Here is a 23,633-nt window from a genome sequence, read left to right as displayed (position 1 = left end):
TCTTCGACGTTCGCTGAAGGATATTTGGTGTGAGTGTTGTCTTCTTGAAGTACTGATTGTCTCTGATGAATTTACAATGCAAGTTCTTCAGCGATCACTGAACATACTCAGTGATGATCACTGGAACTGAAAATACAGAGACACAAATACAACGTGAAAGGAAAAAGGGATTATCATCAAATTACTGAGAGAGAGGATCAACAAGTCATCTGTCCAAGACTCCAAATATTACTATGTAAGACCGGGATAAAATATACCTCTGAGACGAGTTGTTGTTCTCCATTTTTGCACTCCATCTAAACAGACCGTTTGCCTGCAATCTGGATTCTGGACTTTAGAACCATCCCTAAAACGAACCGTACCGGTGATTTTTTCGTCTAGCTCTGCAAAGAATCTCCGTGTTCCGGTCATATGATTGCTTGCCCAGTTATCAAGGTACCAAACATCTTCTCCTGTCTCACCCTTACCTTTGATTTTACCAGGACATAAATTATTCTCATTCAACAGCACCAACGTATCTTTTTTCTCACTATACGCTAAGTAACAAAGCCGGTTCCTCCTCCTGCGTTTGAGTCAGATTTGCTTCATCTTCTTTCTCTTTCGTAGCCTTGCATTCAAATGCATAACGACTGTAGTTTTCACAGTTGAAACACTTAATGTATTTCTTATCTCTAAGTTTGTGATAGTTGCTCCCACAATCTCGGTGCCCGTTGAATCCGCCTCGACCTCCCCTGCCACGGCCTCCGGGACCTCCATGACCTCCTATGTCGCTCGATCCACATCCTCGTCCTCTTGACGAAGAGCTTGCTCCTGCAACTTTCTGACCTTGCTGGCCTTCGGTTTTAGTGAGCAACAGACCGGTTTCAGCACTTCCACTGTCAATATGGAGTCGTAATCTGCCTTGATAGGCTTTCAGTCTACCTATAGCCTCATCAAACGGCATAGAGTCGACGCCTGAATACTGTTCAATCGAAGCTACCAATTGCAGGTACTTGTCGGGGACCGAGTCTAGCAACTTTCTCACCAAAACACTTCCTAAAGCGTTGCCCCAAGGATGTTATATTTGGCCCACTCAATTTTCCGGTGAAATCATCGATAGTCTCCCTGTCCTTCATCCGAAGAGCCTCAAACTCGCTTTTCAGTGTATGTAACCGAGCCTTCTGGACTCAATCTGCCCCGAGATACCAGGTCTTCATAGACTCCCAAACCTCCCATGTTGTCTTCTTCTTGGCTACTTGTAAGAGGATGTCCTCCGACAATGCTTGAAAGATGAAGGCCCTTCTTCTTCTAGTCCACCGCCACACCGGTCGGTGGCTCAATGGATTCCCATAACCCCTAGGCATCTAATACAACCTCCATCCTTATTACGCAACTTGTGTAGTTCGTTGATCTTAACAACGGACGTTGAAACGGTACGCCACCCCTTTCCCTTCCCAGTGTCACGATCGACATATCTTTTAACCGGAGGTATTTGGGCATGAACCAAGCTCTGATACCAAGTGTTGGAAATCGAAACTTTTCTGTTGCTATATTTCTCTGGAATAAAAAAAAATACATCAAAGGAAATTGCTTAAATAATGCTTAAAACAAACTACCGGAAGAAAGGAAAAAGAACTAACTACTAGAAACGTGGGTTGTTCACCCTTGAAAATCTACCCATGACTTCCAAATTAAACTGACCACCAATGACCAAATTATTCCCCTCTGACGTGGTCAGCATTTTGCCAAACCAGAATTACGGTAACAACCAAGATCCATGAAAAGCCATTCAACCGGTGCAATGAATATCAACCCAACCCATTTATTAAACAGATTGAAAATCTCAACACAACCCAACCCATTTAATTAAATGGTTGTTGAGATTTTTAACCCAACCCAACCCAACCCAACCTGTTACCTAAATGGGTTGACAGCGGGTTGACTTGTTTACGATTTTCTTAACCCAACGTGTTAAATAAATGGGTTAAACCTGGGTTGACCCATTTAATTTTAAAATTTTAAATAAAAAAATTACTAGACTATTTAAATTTTTTTGAATAAAACACAAGCACAAATATACAAACAAATTGTTCAAAGTTTGAATAAAACACAAGCACAACAAATATATTGTTCAAAATAAGTTGGATTGGACTATGGAGGCGATAATGAAGTAATGGCCTAAAGGGTTTTCTTAGGGTTTCATGATGATCAAGACTAACGGAGGCGATTGGAATTTGGAGATCATCACGGTAGGATTTTTAATTTAGAATAAAACAAAATTAAAAATTAAAATATTAGATATAATATTAAGAATAAAATAAAATTATATAATATTTTAAATGGGTTGAAAACAGGTCGAAAAACCCAACCCAACCCATTTATTTAAATGTGTTAGACGAGTTGACCCATTTATTTTAATGGGTTGAAAATCTCAACCCAACCTGCTAATTTTGGGTTGGGTCATTTTTTACCACCCCTGAGTAAAAGTATATAAATCAACAGGCTTCCTGATCCAGCCAAAAACATTTCCTGATCTCATAACTATCTTCAGATTCAGAATAACAACTTCTAACAGAATAAAAGATGTCTCCCCTATCCTAGAATGGTAGAACATGATAAACAATTTCTTGATCCATAGGATCTTACTCTCTTTTACCCTTTTACACGTTTACAAGTACCAGGTAGTTGGGGAGGAATCCTACTGGTTGGTACCTCAAGCACTCATCATTATGAGGCAACAGTCCATGCCGGAGAACAAACCCATTAACAACATATCAGCATACACCATCCAAATATTGGGTTCAAGACATTTTTATGTTACTTGTCAATTCTCAAGCGAAGATCCTTGACTTTGAAACTTCAAATGTCATATCAGCAAGAACTAAATGAGTGTCATCCCACTTCATCAAGATAGCAAAATAGTTGATTTATTTAAGATAGAAAATAACAATCAACAACAGGTTGAAGTGATGAAATATGTGGGAAGAATAACAACAAAAAACATACCTTGTATTTTTATAAGATACGTACTACTGTTATAGTAGTACTTGTTTTATATTTTGGAGGCCCTCTTAAAATATAAGATACGTACTACTATTCTAGTTCATCTAAAACAAGAAATAAACAAGACAAAATATAAAAGTTCATATAATATTAAAAGTCTTAGAATATAAAACAACAAAAATGCTTAAAATGACGAAATAACATGTGAAATTCACTTAAACAAAATCATTCTTTTAACGTTCTTCGAAATAAAGTCTTCAATGAGTTCTTCATAATCAACTTTATCCAGAAAGTCATTTTCAATCGCGATCAAGGCAAGTCTGTTAAGTCTATCTTGTGTCGTTGTGGAGCGCAAATAGGACTTCAACAGTTTCAACTTTGAGAAACTTCTTTTTGCAGAGGCAACAGTTACAGGAATAGTCAACAGAACTTTATAAGCAATGATAGCATTAGGAAAACGTTCTACATGCTTCAAATACTTCAAAATATCAATAGGTCCTATATTTTGATTTGGTAAATAATCTTGAAGTAACTTCAATTCCACATACAAGTCATTCCCATCTACATTAGATTGGTCTTGCCTCTTTAGTGCATTTTCAAAATTAGTATAAGAAGACTTCAAACACGTATTATCCAAAGAACGAAGCTTATCAGAAGTAAATAAAAACCCAAAGACACTTTCATATTCTTGGTATTGTTCAAATCTTCTATTGAGTGAAGCAACTGCATGATCAACAACAAAAAAAAAATTAACTCTAAATGATGCCTCAGCAGATTGTGAAGTAATTTTAGATGCATCACTCGGATTTTCATCAAAATGTCTTTTTCTTCGAATTTCACGTCTATGAGGAAATAATGGACCGATATTCAATTCAATAGCAATTTTCTTTGTTGATTTTATGGCATCTAAAAACCCTGTTTCTCTATACCTCTCAAAAAAAAATCAACCCCTTAACTTGTTCAATCAACATACTCTTTGACTGTAACTGTTTGCTAACCAAATTTACCGCATATAATATTTCATACCAAACCACTATTGACACTAGATACTCAAAATCACCAAGTTCATTTTGTGCTAAAGACTTTGCTTCACTTCTAATTTTTGAATCATTATCAATTTCAGCTACTTCAAGCAAAGCTTCTCTTAAATCTGATACTTGAAATCTTATAGCTTTTACACTATCCAATACGACTCTCTGACTTAATTGTCCATCTTTTTACATTATCTTTAAACATTTGCCATCTTTTTACATTATCTTTAAACATTTGCCATCTTTTAGTAGAATTAGCAAATATCGTATATATACGTTGAATAATACCAAAAATGTCTCTACCTTTACCATAAGTGTTGGCTATATCACAAAAAGTCAAATTAAGACTATGAGAAGCACAAGAAGTATGAAATGCTCTAGGATTTATATCTAATAGCTTCTTTTGTAGTCCCTGATGTTTTTCCTTCATGTTTGAACCATTATCATAACCTTGTCCTTGCACATCATCTATATCTAGACTAAGACACTTTAATTCAGCTTGTGAAACATCAAACAGACCTTGGCCCGTGGTATCATTTACCTCTAAAAATCCTAGAAAAGTTTCCTCGATGCTAACACTTTTGGAAGAGATATCTACATACCTTAGTATTAATGACATTTGTTCTTGATGACTTATATCGGGAGTGCAATCAAGAATAACGGAAAAATACTTTGCCTCTTTTACCTTCTTAATTATTTCAGACTTGATTTCCCAAGCAAAGTTATTCACTCATTCTAAATACTATGACCAAGATAGTGAAAATGCAAGTCATCATTTGTATTACGTTGAACATGATCTTGAATAATTGGGTCAAATTAGGCCAAAATTTCAATCAAGCCTAAAAAATTACTATTGCTACTTTCATACAATCTTCCATTAGTGCCACGAAATGCAAATATTATATTTTGCAAGAAATTTTACAACAGAAAAAATTATTACCAAAACTTTATTCCACCGACTTTTTTCTTTCTCTATTTGGTTTTGAGCAACTTTGTCTATGGTTTGATTCTTTTGAAGTCTTAGGCGCAAATCATACCATGTTTTCATATTCATTAATTAATCTATGCTTGTCTCATGCTCCTTAAGTCTTGTTCTAAGGTGAGACCAATCCCCAAATCCATTATTTGTTAACTGACCTTTTATATGCCTTTTTTTTTTTAAATTACAGCAAAAACAAAATATCTTATTGAGCTCAATCGAATATACAAGTTAATCTCTATCACACTTTTCCCCGTTAGGTAAAATTCTAGGATATCATGTGGTAGAAAATCTTTTAGAAAATCTATCTTTAGGTCCCTTTTGAAAGACAAATCTCTTTTAGGACCCTTTACAACTAGCACATCAATCATTTAGGATCTAAAGCATCCCAATTTCTTCGATCAAATATATCGAAAGTATTAAAAACATTATTTACATCAGTAGAAGCATTAACATCATTAGGAGCATTAAAAACATCAATATCATCCAAACTAACACTAGGATCAACATTAGCAGCATCAACATTAACATCATCAACAAAATCAACATTAGCATCATCAACATTAGTAACATCAATACGAGTATCATTCAAATTAACACAAGTATCCACATTATCAAGAGAAGCTTTTGATTCTCTTATGACAAACTTATCAAGTGATCCTTTTTGAAACTCTATTTTCTCTTGAGCTCTTTTGATATCCGCACTCATGTTTTCTAACCCTAGAAGACATATTGAAACTGAATAAGTAAAAAGCAGTAAGAAACAACACAACCTGAGTGAGGAAATGTGGCTACTGATATTTGATTCTCCCTTGTCCCAATTCCCAAAGATTTAGAACTTTAGTTACTGACATATCGTGTTTCCAGTTCACTACGCTAGCAAATTAACAATCAATATGAAAAACAAAAAAACTTGAAAAAGGGATGCTGGAATGGAATTTACCTCACCTTTTTGTCGTTGTCATTGCGTATCTGAAACCAAATCATTAGCCATCTTTGTATTTTTGAGCCCTTTGGAGATTTCAATCGAAAATCGATGACTATGAATTAGGATAGATAAAGGAAGAGATCGAAGCGTCGTTACTGGTTTCTCCATTTTGATCGGTCGAATAGAGGAAGCGTCGAAGCGAGTTATAAACCGGGCCCAAACGGGTGTGAAATTTGGGCCCCAAAATTTTGGGGGCCTGTTCTAGATCGCAGATTTAACAGCCCAAGGGACGGGCATGATGATTTACCTCATAGCAACATTATCTACTTATTCAGATCAGCCGGTTCCTGAAACAACACAATCTAATGGTTGTTATGTTTTATTGAAATATATAATATTTATATACGGCAAATAAAACAAAAAAACTTAGACATCCTCCTCACTTTTGGTGAGGTTTGAACCCCTGACCTACTAAGAGATCAAGAACTCACATATTGCTAGGCCAAAGACCCTTTGGTCTAATGGTTGTTATGTTGTAGTCCAATGGTTGTTAAATGATAAAGAATCCACCTTGGTGTCCAATGTGGGTTTGAAAAATTAGAATATGTTCTTTGAGGACTATCAACAAACACGAAATAACCAATGCAAGTAAAATGATGGATGTAAATTCTCTCTGAAATCGATTGTCTAAAATCAAAAATCAAAACTTCGAAAAAATATGATGGATGTAAATCGTTGAAAACAAATATTAAATTGAAACTGGTATTAGAAGTCAAAGAGTGAAATTGATTACCCTTAGAAGCTCTGATATTAATAATTCCATATCTATTCGGTAACCGATCAAATTTTTTGCAAAATGAAGAACCAAATGACTAGGCTAAGGTCACACAAAGACAATAAGTTTGGACAAACAAATCAAGGTCACACAAATAATTTGAACACATCATAGGCAAATAGAAGATGGAGATCATCTTACCAGATCAAAATCGTGAGATGGAGACAGAGTTATTGAAACCCTAACTTTGAAGTTGAAGAAGAATAATAGGGAAGGAGAATGTGGGTTAGCAACATATGTAGAAGGTTTGAAATTTGAATATGCACATCAATCTGAGCGGGAATTGTTGTAATGGGACTTGGGAGCGGGAATCGTAGTATTGAGTCTCAAGAAGAAAGCCGGAAATGGAAAGGAAAAAGGCCGGAAGTAAGAAAGTAAGCCTCGAAGTTTCAACTTGGGTGGTGTTGTTTGTATTGCATTAACAAGGTGTACATTATGCTTTTTCTCTTGTAATTCATAGTTCTTTAAACTTATCGTATAAAATGATAGTACTTTGTGCGCTGTGAATTGTCTTTGTCTTCTAGAGTTTTTACCTAAATGCATTATAAGATAGTATAGATTCTGTTTTAGAACGACTAATCCGGAAATCTTCAATTTCCAGATCCACCCTCCACTGCTCCAACCTTGCAATGACCTCTACTTTCAACTCCGCTACCAACACAATGTCGTCAGCAAACAACATATACCGTGGAAAACTCCGTTGAATCCACCGGGAGATCTCCAAAATAATAGCAAAGAGAAAAGGGCTTAGCACCAATCCCTGGTGTAGGCCTATCTCTACCGAGAAATACTCTACCTCACCACGGGTGTCCTAACACTAGTCCTCATTCCCTTGCATATGTCTTGTAACATTTCTCCAAGGTACCCCGTCTTCTCCAGGCTCCTCTAGAGCATGTCCCGTGGTACCCTATCATAGGCCTTCTCCATCTTCTTCACGTGCCTCTAGATCATGTCCAGTGGTACCCTATCATAGGCCTTATCCATCTTCTCCAGGCTCCTCTAGATCACGCCCTCGTGGTACCCTATCATAGGCCTTCTCCAGGTCTATGAACACCATGTAAAGGTCCTTACTACACTCCCGATACTTTTCCATTAGTCGCATGAGTAGATGGATTGCCTCTATTTTCAACCTCCCTGAGATAAAGCCAAATTGGTTTTCCATTACCTCCATTTTGCCTCACCCTTGTCTCTATCACCCACTCCCACAATTTCATTGTGTGACTAAGTAGCTTTGTGCCGCGATAGTTTCCACAACACCGAGCGTCATCTTTGTTCTTATACAGTGGCACCAGCATGCTAAACCTCCCCTCTTCGGGCATCCTAGTAGTGTTGAGGATGACATTGAAGAGCTTTGTTAGCCGCTCACACCTGCCTCCCCTAAAATCGCCACATCTAAATGGGGATTTAGTCCTGGCCTACGGCCTTACCCTTCCCCATCTCCCTAAGAGCGTGCTCCAGTTCACCTATGCTAACACGCCGGCAAAACCTAAATATAGTTCGCAAAGTGAACTATAAACACCATGCAATCTTGAAATGAGTACATGGCAAACTACACGAAAATGCAAGATTGCTTATGTAAATAAAAAAAATAAGTACCTTAGAATTGCTTCACTACCCATGTGCTCAATGCTCATGAATTGGAATAAAAGCAATATCTGGCTACTTCCATTTAGTAGATTATGATTGGGTGTGTCATCCTCGTCATGACAGTCCTCCTGCATAATTTGCTGGAATATATCCTGTCTTATTCATCTCTTTTGAGAATGCTTGGCTAGTTACGAACAGGTGAAACTGTGATTTGAAGCCTAACCAAACCTTTATATAGTCCTTTTCTGATCTGTCCATGACAAAAATCACAAAGTTAGAAGACTAGATTTCATTACTTCCTACAGTAGTTCTTGGCTTGCTCTATCTTCTATTTTATTATAAATAGAAGAGATTGTCCATTTCTTTTTCTTCTGCTAGAGTCCGATCCTATGTGTACTATTTCTTTACCAAAGGGTTCCTAAATATAAGTCGTTTATGGTTATTTGAGGGTAAGGAATACAAGTTCACCAGTAACTTAGCTGGCAAGGGCATGAGATCAAGGTGATAACCTAATAATTAGGCCTCTCCTTTACCTGCAAGGTGGAGTGTTTGGATCTCATCCTCTCCAATGTAACAAAAAGATGAAAAGTATTAGAGGGAAAGTAGTTCATAAGCACCGGTGATTCAAGGAGAAGCAAGTTAGCAACTGCCAAGAAGATGGGAAATCAAAGAGAGGCACAGAATTACTTAGGGGCCGTTTACTAAATGCTTACCCGATAAGCGCGTACCGGATAAGCGCTTACCGGGTCCCTTTGCCTTACCGGATGAACATGGCAATGAACGAGAATCTTACTTGGTAAGAGCAATGACAAGGGCCAAGAGTGTTACCCGGTAAGTGAGGGTGACGACTCTTGTCCGGTTAGTGCTTATCGAATAAATTGTTGCATACGACTCCGTTTTAATGGATTAGAATCTTACATGGTAAGGTAAGTGAAAATGTTTATTTTTACCGGTAAGCGCTTAGGTAAATGGCCCCTTAGTCTAAGGGATATCTTATATGGTTCTTGAAAACACCAAGAATAAGGGTCTTGTTCAACATTTTACTGATATTTTCCCAGCTATGTAGCCCTGATCTTGATAAGCAGAGAGGCAGAGATACCAATGTCATTTGGAGAAGCTAAATGCACCTTGGAGGAGGAATGAGGTTTTGTATCCCAAATGCACCTTGGAGGAGGAATGCAAGAGAACAATCATATTTGAGCCTCCGGTGTCATAAGAGATTGTTAATCTCATAGTCTTTCAGAGTTCTTTAACTGCTAGCAAAAGACATCCTAGCTGGAATGCCTGCATGAATACGGATCCCTTAAGAGTTAAATCTAACATGATCATTTTGACGTTTGTACTCAATTGTGCCATAATATTAAAACAATACAATATTGTAACAATGGAAACACTAGGCCTACATCAATATGATACACCTTTTCTTAAAAAAAGACGTAAATTTAAAGTCGAGATCTAATGAACTTCTTGTTCACTTAATAATTGTTCTATATTCTGCACATTTTAAGAAAAGATTGATTGCCAAATTGAACTTTAACACAAAAAGAGGAATCCAAATTGAAAATAATGGTTCTAACTATGCAACAAACTCCAACCAGGTTTAAATGTGAACAGTAGTTCATTTGACCTCAAAATTCAATAGTGTACCTTCTTTTGCAGAAAATATGGAATACAGGACCGACCACTATATTAGATATGGTGGCACGGGCCACCACTATGTTCCTCCGTCGTAATGTAAAAAATTATAGGGTCGTGAAAAGTGCCACTGTATCAATTTGTTGTGTGCTACTGTATATATTTTGAAACTACAATGAGAACACAAATTTCCCTTGGTAGAGTTGGTTTGCAAGGTTTTTCTTCCATCCCATACCCGAGTTCGAATCTTGTTGGTCTCATTTTCTTAGTTTTTAGATTTTAATTTCAGATTTATTTCGTTTCTGAAAAAGATTTGCAATAAAAAACTTGACCCAGGACCTCAATTATGAAAAGCAATGAACTAACCAACACACCAATGATAATTATGTGAAAAATATACATATATTTGTTTCTTATTGTCAAATGGTGCCACCACTTGAAAACATTTCTAGGTCCGTCTCTTGATATGTCAAATTTTCAACGACTAAGTTGAAAAACTCTTGAGACCAAAAATCTCCATATGAACACTTTTTGTCCTTGAAATGATCAAGACAGTTGTTGTCTCTCCAATATCTCTCTATTGTATGACAATCTTTGGTACAAACTAAGGTGCATAGTAGCAATCCAGATATACCTTATGATTCTCTTTCACATGAATACGCATGCCAGCAAGAGTCCTGATGATTCCAAACTCAATTGCAGGTAGTTCAACATCGCAAAATCATCATTTAGCAAAAGTTCTGATGAACAAACAACAAGGGGTAAAATGGTCATTTCATCTCAATAGTTTATTCATCACAACAAACAAAGAACAATCCACCTTTATCCATACAGGGCTTAATGAAAAAAATAAACAAACAGCACCTCAATTTGCAACATATCCTTCCTTTTCTGTCTGTCCTGAAAGAATTTCCAATGCATTTATTATTCCATCATTATAAGGGTGAGATTCATCCCCAGCAATGAAAGCATGTACTTTGTTCCCAATTCTTATCCAGCTACAAGCTGGTTTCTTTCTAGTAGCTACCTTACTCAACATTCTTCTCACATTCGCTGCATCTTTATATCTTCCAACGGAAGAATATGTATCTGATAACAGAAGATCGGCACCAGCGTTCTCAGTATCAAATTCACATATTTGCATGGAAACCTTTTCAGCCAATTCGACATTCTTGTGGACCCTACAGGCGGCTAACAAAGGTAACCACATGCTGGCTGTTTTATTTTCTGGCATGCTGCAAATGAACCCAAAAGCTTCCTCCAATTTTCCAGCCCTACCCAAAAGATCTGCCATACAAGCATAGTGCTCAAAATCAGGAGTTATCTTATACTGTTTTACCATTTTGTTAAAAAACTTCAAACCTTCATTCACCATTCCTGCATGACTACAAGCAGTCAAAACAGCCACAAAAGCCACAGAATTGGGTCTAAATCCTTCCTTCTCCATCTGCTCAAATAAGGATATGGCATCATATGCATGGCCATGCAACGCAAATTCCATCATCATAGCAGTCCATGACACCAAATCATGTTGCTTCATGTTATCAAAAATCCTCATAGCAAGTTTAATGTTCCCACATCTAGCATACATGTGAACAAGTGAGCTAGCTATATACATATTATCTTCAAAGTAACCCCTTATTATGTATCCATGGAGTTGCTGTCCTAAAGGAAGTGCGGTTAAGTGTGCACAAGCAGGAATAATGCTGGAAAATGAAATTGGGACAGGCTTAATATTAACACTTAACATTTGCCTAAACAATCTTAATCCCTCATCAAATAGACCATTTTGTACACATGCTGCAATAATAGAGCACCATGAAACCGAGTCTTTTTTAGACAGCGAAGAAAATAGCCGATATGAATCTTCCACCATGTTACAGTTCGCATAAACATCAGTCAATCCACTTACAATGAACTCATTTCTATGAAAACCATGCCTAACTCCATACCCATGGATCTCCTTTCCCTTCCAGATATCCATATATTCTGCAACAATCGGAAGAACATTTGATAAAGTAAATGCATCCGGCTTCAAGTTAGCTCTACCCATCTCCTTAATCATCATCAAAGCTTCATTGTACATGTTGCTTTGGGCATATCCCAAAATGACGGTGTTATATGAAACAATATCTCGCTCCGGCATAGTTTCAAAAACTTTTCTCACACTTCGCATTCGCACATCCCCTTCTTTGTTTTTCCAACGCATTATTTCATCAACTGTCTCCTCTTGATCACTAATTTGATTCAAAATACCCAGATTTTTATCGAATTCACTAACTTTGTGGTAAAAATTATTATTATTGTGATCGCTAACAAATATACTCTCATTTTGATCAGCTGTCATTCTCCCAGGACTTTCATCAAACACCTCTAGAGCACTAAACCTCTGCACCTTAGAGTACATACTCAACAACGCATTTCCTATAAAAATATCGAATTCGAGTCCAACCCTAATAACACAAGCATGAACAGACTTCCCAAACTTGAAATACATCAAATGGGTGCAAGATTTTAAGACGGAAGGGAACACATTGTGATCATGGTTGATTCCCAGACCTCGCATTTTGACGAAACAATTCAAAGACTCTAAGAAATAGCCGTTGGAAGAATAGCATTTTATGATAGACTTCCAAGCAAGAACGGGCGGAGTGGGGAGTGTGTTGAAGAGAAGGAGGGATTCGGGTAAGAGGTTGAGTTTAGAATAAATGAAGAGGAGACTGGATGTGTGTATGGGGAAGCTCTTGACGATTTGAGCATGGATTTGTTTGGCTTCAGATTTGGATTTGATTAGAGTCGGATTTCTCAGAAGGGTCTTGATGATTGTTTGAATGGATTCCATTTGCGGTCCTGTCACAATTGATTTTGCGCTCTGCAACGGCAAAAATATATTTTGGGTAAACGCTACTAAACCTGAGTTGTCGAGTCGATCAAATAAAAATTAACGATAGATTTTGTAAATTACAATGATGCATTTATTATGGGTGTCAATTTTGTAACAATCAGGATCAATTTAGTTAGTATCAATCTAATTGATTGGTACTAACTTACCAACTATTTATACTTGGTTAACATGTAGTACTAGAAGTAGTGTACCAGAGTAATATTATATTGTACCAACTTATTAACTTTAATTATTTTCTGGTTCTGGATCTTCAACTGAATCGGTTCTAGGTGCAATGATGCCTTGATTAGTGGTAGAAACGATTGGGATTTTAGCAACATAAACAGTTGGGTGTTCAGCAAATTGTACTTCAGTGTCTCCAATCTTGATTGAGGGTTTCTTAACTTCCCCGGAATCAGAAGAAGATGATGCAGCAAAGCATAAATGAGCAGACTTGAGAGCAAATTTGTGAGATTGAGCCATTCGAGCAATTAGGTAAATTTGTGAGACTGAGCCATTCGAGCAATTAGGTCACAAGAAAATGCGAGCACTTGAAAATTTGATGAATGCTTAAACAAGAACCAAGTCATGAAAGAATACACCGTTGTTCAATAAGATCTATTCATCGAACAATTAATGAATATGAATCGATTTGATGTAATGACACGTGGCTGACTTTGTTTTAATTCAAGAGATTTCCGCCTAATTAGATTTCAAAAGAGTACATTACCACTGAAGGGTTTTTTTACTTCTGAGCGACATGGTAGTTACTAATTAAAAGTAACATGACACATGGCATGAGAAGACTTAATAGTTATCTTTAACTATTGTCGCAAAAAAATTTAACACAAGTAAAAATTTAGAATGCCAAGTCATAAATCTGGAACTTCTTATACAAAGTTTCACCACAATGTATTCAGAGTTGCATTCTGATGTATTCCGAGTTGGTGTTAATTCTGAATATAATGAAGTTCAGTGTTAGCAACTCTGAGAAAGAAATTTATTTAAAATCCAACTTCTTAGAATCATAAAAACATTTAAAGATTAAAGAAGTGGTTTGAACATTTATAAACACATTTTATCATCATGAAAGTTGTCATTCTTTCAAGAGATTGAAAATCCAGAGTTAGACTATTCCAGAGTTACAGTTATCCAAGTATTGAGATAGTTAGAGTAAACTGTATCCAGAGTTATCTTTACTCCAAATTTAGATCTGAAGAGACTAACTCCCTTTAAACATAGATCAAAATGAATAATATTCTTAAAAAATTCCCCCTTGACATAATAAGTATATTAATATATATACAGGGAAATGTATTGTTTTCATACTTAAAAGATAATTTGATCAGAGCTAATATGTTCAGAGTTATGGATAAATCTGGAAACATAATTTCAAAACTCTGAAATAACGTATTCGGATTTATATGATAGATTTTTCATAAATCTGAAAACAAAGGTTCAGAAATCTGAAATAACCTTTGTCGAAACTCTGAATTAGCTAATTTAGAATTTGATACTTAGATTATTCAAATTTGCACATTTATAAATAAAGCTAATGAAATTATTGAAAACAAGTAGTCAAATTTAACATTCTCAACTTGCTGGCTAAAAAATTAAATCTCTTTTCATCAAGAGGCTTTACGAACAAGTCTACAAGCTGAAAGTCTGTTTGAACAAAATACATTTCAAACATTCTTTTTTTTTCCACATGATCCTTAATGAAATGACACCTTATGTCAATGTGCTTCTGTCTTGGAGTGTTGATCAGGATTAGAAGTGTTTGCAGTAGCACTCTTTGAGTCACAATAAATGAGAATTTTGTTGAATATGTACCCATAATCCTTATATTGAGTCTTCATCCAAATTACTTGTGAACAACAGCTTGTTGCAGCTACATACTCAACTTCAGCAGTTGATGTTGAAACATAATTTTGTTTTTTTGAAGTCTAACTAACCAACTTATTTTCCAAAAATTGACATGATCTGCATGAGTGGAGGTTATTAGATCAAAGTCAGAGTCCTTAGGATACCAAAGACCCAAACAAGGTGTGCCTTTAAGATACCTTAAGATTCTTTTTACAACTACAAGATGAGATTATTTAGGATTAGCTTCATGTCTTAAACAAAAGCATGTAGCAAACATAATATCATGTCTACTAGTAGTTAAATATAATAAAGATCCAATCATGCCCCTATAAGTCTTTTGATCTACAGATTTTCCACTTAAATCTGCATCAAGTTTAATTCCTATGTCTATTGGAGTCTTTATTGAAGAACAATCAAACGTATTATCTTTTCTTAAAAGATCTTACATACTTAGCTTGATTTATGAATATTCCTTTAGGTGTTTGCTTAATCTAAAGTCCTAAAAAGAAATTCAGTTTACCCATCAAACTCATTTCAAACTTTGTCTACATTATGTCTGGAAAATTCTTGCAATATTTTGGATTAGTAGAACTAAAAATTATGTCATCCACATAAAATTTGTATCAAGGTTAAATCCTCTCCTTGCTTCTTCAGAAATAAAGTTGTATCAATTGTATCTTTCTTGAAACTAGATTTTAGAAGAAAATTAGTCAGAGTTTGATACATGCTCGAGGAGCCTGTTTAAGTCCATACAAAGCTTTGTCTAAAACATAGACATGTTCTAGATGCTTAGGATCTTTAAAACCTCTAGGTTGATGCACATATACTTCTTCATGAAGTACACCATTTAGAAATGCACATTTAACATCCATTTGATAGACTTTAAAGTTCTTATATGTAGCATAGGCCAAAAAGATCCTTATAGCTTCAATTCTTGCAATTGGTGCAAATATTTCATCATCTTCTTATTGACAATAACCCTTTTCAACCAGTCTAACTTTGTTTCTGAAAACTATTCCAGCTTCAACTTTCTTATTTCTAAAGACTCATTTAGTTCCAATTATTGATTTACCTTCAGGTCTTAGAATCAGCCTCCAAACTTTGTTTCTTTGAAACTGTAGACATTTCTTGCATAGCAAGAACCCAATCTGGATCTTGCAATGCTTCTGAAGGATTCTTTGGTTCAACCGAGCTTAAATAATTCACAAAAAAAAAACATTCATTTGCAGTTTGTAGATCTGGTCTTCACTCCATTTGAAACATCTCCAATCACTTGATGTAAAGGATGATCCTTTGTCTATCTATATGAGCCTGGTAAAGGATGAGTTAAACTATGTTTAATTTGACTATCATTATCATCAATAATGGCATGAATTTATAATTGAATTTCCTCATTCGGTTGCTATCCCTCAATTGAATGTATCTGTAAAATTGATAACTCTCGATTTACCTATTTAAAGTTATGTTCAAAATTATGAGATGCTTCTTTAGAGATAGATATATTTTGATTACTTGAGAATGAAACAACAACTTGAGCAGGTACAAATATGTTTGAACTTGACTCTGGTTCCTCTGAAGTTGGTTTGATGATATCTTTGGAAACACTTGGATTTTGAAATCTGTAACAATAGCCAGAGATACATCAAATAAGTCTTTAAATAGTAAATCAAGTTCTGAATTACTAGACTTAGAAGTAAATTCAGAAGTCATAGTCTGGTTTGGATTAAGTTCTGGACTGAATTATTTAGAAGCTACTATTTGTGGCTTGAGTCATGAACCTCACTTTCATCATAATTGACATTGATACTTTCAATGATGATTTTGGATTTCTTAAATATACCCTGAAATCTTTTGAAGATAATGAATATCCAACAAAAATTCCTTCATCAGCTTTCTTGTCAAAAATTTCAAGATTATTTCTGTCATTAAGTACATAGCATCTGCAACCAAAAACACGAAAAAAAAAACAATATTATATTTTCTTTTATTAATGATTTCATAAGAAGGTTTAAAGCATCTTTTATTTATGATAGTTCTATTTTGAGTAAAACATGCAATTGCTTCAGCCAATAAACACATAGGCAAGTCTAAATAGGCAAGCATCGTTCTTGCTGCTTCAACAAGAGTACTGTTCTTCCTTTTTACAACTCCATTTTGTTGAAAATTTTCATTCTTGAATTTAGTTCCATTGTCACTCCTAATCTTTTGAACAGGAAGCTATATAAGACTTGAATCTTCTTGATGAAGGAAACAATTATTTGTGATGCATCAGACTTTTACCTTAGAAATTCCACCCATGTATATCTTGAAAATTCGTCAACTATCACAAACATGTACTTCTTTCCATTCAAACACTGAATCCTCAATAGCCTACAAAGATCCATATGCAACATTTCAAGTGAAAATTTTCAAAAGATTCCACTTTAATCTTACGAGAACTTTTCTTCATTTTTCCCATTTCACAAGTTGAGCATAATGAGTCCTTTTCGATTTTCATTGATGGTAACCCTTTGACCAAATCATTCTTAACCAACAAATTAATAGCCTTGAAATTAAGATGAGATAATCTTTTGTGCCAAATCCGTCCTCCTTCTTTTGTGGTCTTTGAAGTTAAACATATTGTCTTTGATGCATCCAAAGTAGGAAAATAGGCAGAATAAAGCCCTCCATCTCTTTGAGCAGATGAAACTTCATTTCCATCAGGATCTTTGACAATACATTCTTTGATATGAAAATGGACATTAAACAATTTGTCACAGAATTGACTTATGCTAAAAAGATTGTGTTTTAATCCCTCCACATAGAGTACTTTCAAAATTGTGACTTTTCCATTGGTAAGCATTCATGACCTCTAACATATCCTTTTCCATTATTTCCAAAGTTGACATTTCCTCCATATCTTTCTTAATAATTTGTTAACAAATGGTTGAACCCTGTTACATGTCTTGAACATCCAGAATCTAAGATCCACACATGACAAATCTGTAAAACAATTACTTGTTTTTAGGTACCCATTTGAAAATGGGTCCTTTCAGATTAGATTCATAAATTTCATAGTTAACTTTTGGCTTTTAGATTTTATCAATCTTAGTTTCAAATTTAGTATTAGTCACTTTAGAGTAAGTTTTAAGTTTCCATATCATTATCGGTTTGCCATTCCATAGAGAAATATCATGAGAAGATTTATTCTTTTAAAAGACAATCTTTAACAGTTTCGGTAAGAGCAGTAGAACCGATCGCAATGAAAACTACTTGAGCAAATCCCGTTCAATGCTTGATAGAATTCATATAATTTTAATTAATTAAAAATTAAAATAAATACATATAATATTGTATTATGTGACGAGTAGAGTATATTATTGTTTTCTCAGAGTTAGTCTTCTCCTTTGAGAAATCTTTTCTAGTCTTTTTGTGCAACTTAGAATTTAGTCTGAATTCATTTTGACCACAATGAATACAATGAATATGTTTCTTAACTAAAGTTAATGTACGAGCACATAAACAATTAGAAGAATTATAATGAACAAAATGTCTAACTGAATGTTTATAAGAAACATATGTTCTTTCATTCATCATATTCTTTGTCTTTTCAACAGACCTGGTTACCAGAACATAATTTTCTTATAATCAACTTTCTCCTTTCTTGTATTCTTGACTTTCCAGACTAATTTTTTTTCCATTTATCTGAAACAGAAGAAGATTTTGAAACAGTCAGTGACAAGATATTTTTGGTCTTCTTATGATTTGAAATATTTTCATCTTTAGACCCAGAAGATTATCCTTTTCCAAAAAAAAATAGTTCTTGTTTTGAAACCTGGAATAGAAACTAATGAGGATTTAGGTTTATCTTGTTTATCAAACTATGGATTAGAATTAATCTTCCAGAGTTTGTCACTTAAAGCTTGACTACTATAAGTATTTGAATCCAGATTAATATTTGAATTTAAGAAAAGAGGACCAAATAACTCATCTAGCAATTTTGTTTCAGATCTGAGTTTATCTTCATCAAGCATGTCACTCGGAGATTTATAAACAAGATATCTTTCTTTATTGATCATAATATGTGTTTATATATCTTCTTATTTTTCTAGATCTGAATCTAAAGCGTTGATCATTTTATCAAACTTATCTTGAGTCATATTCTCTATGAACTTAGATAATTTTGTTGATTCTTGATTTTCAAAAACTTTAGAAGATTTGGAATAATTTACAATATGAATTTCAGGATCAAATTTAGTTTGTGATGAGTCTTCTTTATAAGAAATTATTTCAGATTTAATACAACTCTAACTTTTCATTTCAAATTAGATTCAGAGTTGTCATTCAGCTCTTGAGACTTTTGATCATTACTCAGAATATCTGATTCGAAGTTCTGAATTTCCTCTTCAGAGTTATTCTTGGTATCAGAACTTTGCTCATAACTCTGAATATTTGGTTTAGAATTATGAATTGTTTCTTTAGAGTTCTCATTAATCCATTTAGACTTGATTTCAGATTTTGAGTATTGACCATCATATTCGTAAGAAAAATAAGGTTCTTTATTTTCATAACTTTTATTCAGGTTTGAATAATCAAAACCTATTCTAAAGCTGAAATTTTTCTAACTTTCACAAGTTTAAGGTTCAGACTTAGCAGATTCACATTTCTCAAATTTAAGTGGCGTTTGTTTATTTAGTAGGTGCTGAAGTCTAAAGTTTGATTTCACTTCTGATTTATAAGAGGTGGTGTTGAAGTCTGAAATCTAGATCAATAAGACTGTTAATGTTTACGTATGAAGTCTGGAATCTGAATAGGTCAAACTAGTGCAAAAGATTAACAGATAAATTTTTTTTACAAATGTATAAAAGATAAATATTTTTGCTAACAAATCTCTTCCAACCCCCAAAATATGAATCATTTGATAGAACGGATTAGGATTAAAAGGTGTTAAGGGATAAGTTTACCACTTGAAATTTCAGAGGACATTTAGTGCTTAAGCTCTTATTTAAAAAAAAAAAGCAAACTTTCTTAACACCCAAACGTCTGATTGAATCAAATTTTAGAGATATTAAGAGAGAATTTTGAAAAAACAAACATGCCCTTAGTTATTTCTAGCACTTTAAATTACTTAAATCTCTCACAAAATTTTAAATCACTTAATTGTTTAAATACAAGGCAAGTTCTAGATTTGATTTTAGCCTCAACCACAAAGTGAACCAAAAAATACCCTCTCACATTAATGTCCTCAATATAAAGTTGATTGAGGTTGTGTGTAATTGATAACTCTTATTTTTAAGAGTTATTTCTTATTTATCTCTTCCCTTTTTGTTATTATTAAATACTCAATTTTCTTGTTTTTCCCCTTTTGTTCCAAAAAATTTTAAAAAGATGATGAAACACAAAGGAAGAAATTTTATTCCAAAAACTTGTATTTTCTGGCAGAACTGCCCACTGTGGCATTACTGTGGAAAGTCCACAAATTCTGTTTTTGCTTCTTGGGAAACGTGCAGCTTGAAGAATCCTCCAAAGATTTCCTCCAGCTATTTATGAGTTGTTTCGATGTAACTATTTTATTTTATTTGCATTTTTTATGATTTGTACTATTACCCTTAGGGTAATCATTTTGGTTGTCATTTCTCCTTTTCTCCCCTTATAAAAGAAGGCCTTGGGAGCTCTTTTGGAGGAATCATGCAAGACAGAATACCCTTTAGTGTGTCTCACTTCTCTCTTATTCTTCTCTTTATTTTATTAAGCTTTTAATTAATGTCTTTAATTTTTAGTTGTAATTTAGTATTTTATTTCCTTGTACTTGTAATTTAGTTTTATATTAATGCAGATTATATTTCAGTATTATTTAATGTCTTATATTACTTTTTTTATGTTTAGCTAAATTACTTGTATAGGTGTGGGTATGAGTTTAACTTAGGATGTTTATATAAAATTTGGGTGTTTTTATCGTTTACCACTTCGTAACTTGGTCACTTAAGATGGGACTTAAACTCGACGTGTATAAGCCGATCACTTTGAAGTGTTAATATTAGATCTTAGACCCAGAGATGGGCGAATCTGAAATACGGCTTAAGTGATGCACAAAGAACTCAAGAGAGTCTTTGATGATTACGGGACGTAAATTTTGTATGCATTTAGCTAGGGTTAAGCAATGAGTATTCTTATCACAAAGAGATTTGGGTAAGAATCATATTTCTTTTACTTCTTGGCTAGATCGGCAAGTCTCGAAGTGGTGTAAAAACCTTATAGAATTTTATGAGGCCAGGTTGTAAAAGTTCACTTTCGAGAGAAGAAATTTTTTTTATAAACAACTCATAAAAGTATAACCTTTTTATTGTTAATTTTATCTTAAGTAACACTTGCACCCATGCCCATTCTTTAATATAACATGTTTATTTCGTTATTTCGCTAGTTCAGTCCTCTTTCGGTCTTTTTATAAACAAAAACCCAACTTTTATGTACAACCCGAAACTCGTGCAAGAAGTTCATGAAAAGTCTCTGAATCTCAGTAGTCACTTCCCTGTGGAACGATCTCGGTACTTTTGACCACTTTATTACTTGCAAGCGATCACAGTGTCGGCGTGCACTTGCACCGCCACTGTGAGGACTTTGTGGCCACTGGGTGAACACGAATGATCCTAGCCTGTCAAGTTTTTGGCACAGTTGCCGGGAAAGTTGGGGCGATTTTTATTCTGAGATATTGATTTTTCATTTGAGCCTTGTTCTTTTGTTTCAATCGTATTATTCGGGTTGTATGCCAAGGCTACAATACGTGAACTTTTACCTCTCGATCTTGAATTAGAATGAACCATTAGAAGACGTACAAGTGGTAAAAAATAATCATAACCGTACCATGGGGGATAATTTACCTCCACAGGAGGCCACAGTTAACATTGTCGATGATAAAAATAGAGGCATACGGGACTACGCAACTCCCGAATTCGGTCAGTTGGCCGTGGGAATAGGTAGGCCCGAAATGAGATTGACAACTTTTGAACCAAAACCGGTAATGTTCCAAATGATTTCTGCAATGGGTCAGTTTGGGGGATTATCGTCGGAAGATCTGCACTCTCATTTGAAATCTTTTATAGATATGACGGATCATTTTAAAATTCCCGGAGTCACTCAAGACGCCTTACGTTTGACGCTTTTCCTTTATGCATAGAAGGATAGAGTAGAGCATGACTAAATTCTCAAGCACCAAACTTTATCCTAACTTGAATGATTTGGCGTAAAAATTTCTAAAAAAATACTTTCCTCCGACAAGGAATGTAAAAATTAGAAATGAAATTATGACGTTTTGCCAAGAAGAAGATGAAGTGGTTTCGGATGCATGTTTAGGGACCTTATACGGAAATGTCCTCACCACGGAATCCCTCATTGCATTCGACTGGAGACATTTTATAATGGACTTTCCAGTTCCGCGAAAATTATTCTTGATGCAACGATCGGTGGAGCTTTCACAACTAAGACTTACAACGAGGGGTATGCCATTTTGGAACGAATTTCTAACAATAATACTGAATGGTCAAATCCTCGTGCTGTTGTTTCTAAATCTGCTTCAGGCATCCATGAAATTGATGTCATCTTTGCTTTAAATGCGCAAATTGTAGCTTTAACTAATTTGGTTAAAAACAATTTAAATTTGAATGGAGATAAAAATAAAGTTCAGTTCATAATGTCCAATCCACCTATGACTGAATCTTGCATCTTTTGCGGTGAGGGCCATTCTTATGAATATTGCCCCGGAAATCCCGTCTCGGTAAATTATGTTGGGAGTCATGTTAGAAATAGCCTATTTTCTCCCACATACAATTCAAATTGGAGGAATCACCCCAATTTTTCTGGAGCCAGAAATCCTGGACTTCAACCCCCCTGGGTAACCTAAGTCCAAAATCGGCCACAAAATCCCCCGGGATATGGGCAAGGTGCTTCACCCAACTACCAAAATGGACAATCCTCACACTCACACATGCCTAGGAAAAATGCATCGGACAGTAATGGTTCATTAGAATCATTACTTAAAGATTTTATAAACCAAACCAATGCAATGTTAAGAAGTTTTGAAACCCAACTCGGCCAATTTGCTGCCGATCTCAAGGGTAGACCTTTAGGAACTTTGCCTAGTGACACGGAAACCCCTAAGGGTAAAGAACATATCAAAGTCGTGACTGTGTTGAGTGAGGAGAGTTCAAAAGTCAATGATGACACAAGTGAAACCGTCGAAAAACCAACACATCAAAACGAGGGTTCACATACTTTTGATATGTCAAATTTTCCAATTTTGAGTCCTTTCAATGAAGAAATTCAAAATTTTGTTTCTGTCCAGAAAACAGTCCATGCTTCAACTTCCAGCAATGTGCAGCTCTCTGCTGAAACTTCCCACAGTGGGAAGGTTGTGCCCACTATCCAGCCAAACAAATCTATTCAACCAGCTCTAGTTTTACAAAACGTATCTTGTCCAAAAAGAATGAAAAACAAAAATGTGGACGAGCAGTTTAAGAAGTTTTTGAACATCTTTAAGCAACTCCACGTTAACATACCTTTGGTAGAAGCTCTCGAGCAAATACCAAGCTATGTTAAATTTTTGAAAGATATTCTAAATAAAAAGAGAAGGTTGAATGAATTTGAAAATGTAGTGCACTCCTTACTTGTAAAAATCCTACCAAGTTAAAAGATCCGGGAAGTTTTACCATCCCATATTCTATATGAGTAAAAGAAGTAGGTCATGCCCTATGTCATTGTCAGTTTTTAACAAACTAGGAATAGGAGAAGTCCGTCCGACTACCGTGACTTTACAATTGACGGATAGATCCATTGTGTATCCTAAGGGTAAAATAAAGGATAATTTGGTCCAAGTCAATAAATTTATTTTTCTGGCCGGTTTTCTAGTTTTGGACTATGAAGCTGACAAGAAT

The 23,633-nt window shown here is 35.0% G+C and overlaps 1 protein-coding gene and 1 pseudogene across 1 annotated transcript; both read right to left on the bottom strand.

Annotated features, from left to right (window-relative positions):
- Positions 1 to 3,193: 3,193 nt before the first annotated feature.
- Positions 3,194 to 8,476, bottom strand: LOC112503835 (annotated as a pseudogene).
- Positions 8,477 to 10,842: 2,366 nt separating this feature from the next.
- On the bottom strand, positions 10,843 to 12,819 carry LOC112503837 (putative pentatricopeptide repeat-containing protein At3g23330). Its single transcript, XM_025107825.1, has one exon. The coding sequence runs from the start codon at positions 12,817 to 12,819 to the stop codon at positions 10,843 to 10,845; it is 1,977 nt and encodes a 658-aa protein (XP_024963593.1).
- Positions 12,820 to 23,633: the final 10,814 nt, after the last annotated feature.

Source organism: Cynara cardunculus, unplaced genomic scaffold (genome assembly GCF_001531365.2).
Source record: "Cynara cardunculus var. scolymus isolate 2C unplaced genomic scaffold, CcrdV1 Un_Scaffold_3966, whole genome shotgun sequence".
Taxonomy (NCBI): Eukaryota; Viridiplantae; Streptophyta; class Magnoliopsida; order Asterales; family Asteraceae; genus Cynara; species Cynara cardunculus.
Note: the sequence above shows the minus strand (reverse complement) of the source record. Positions and strands in the feature narration are given on the sequence as shown.

Coding starts and splice junctions, on each gene's coding strand:
- LOC112503837 (XM_025107825.1), bottom strand. CDS start 12,819: ATGGAATCCATTCAAACAATCATCAAGACCCTTCTGAGAAATCCGACT.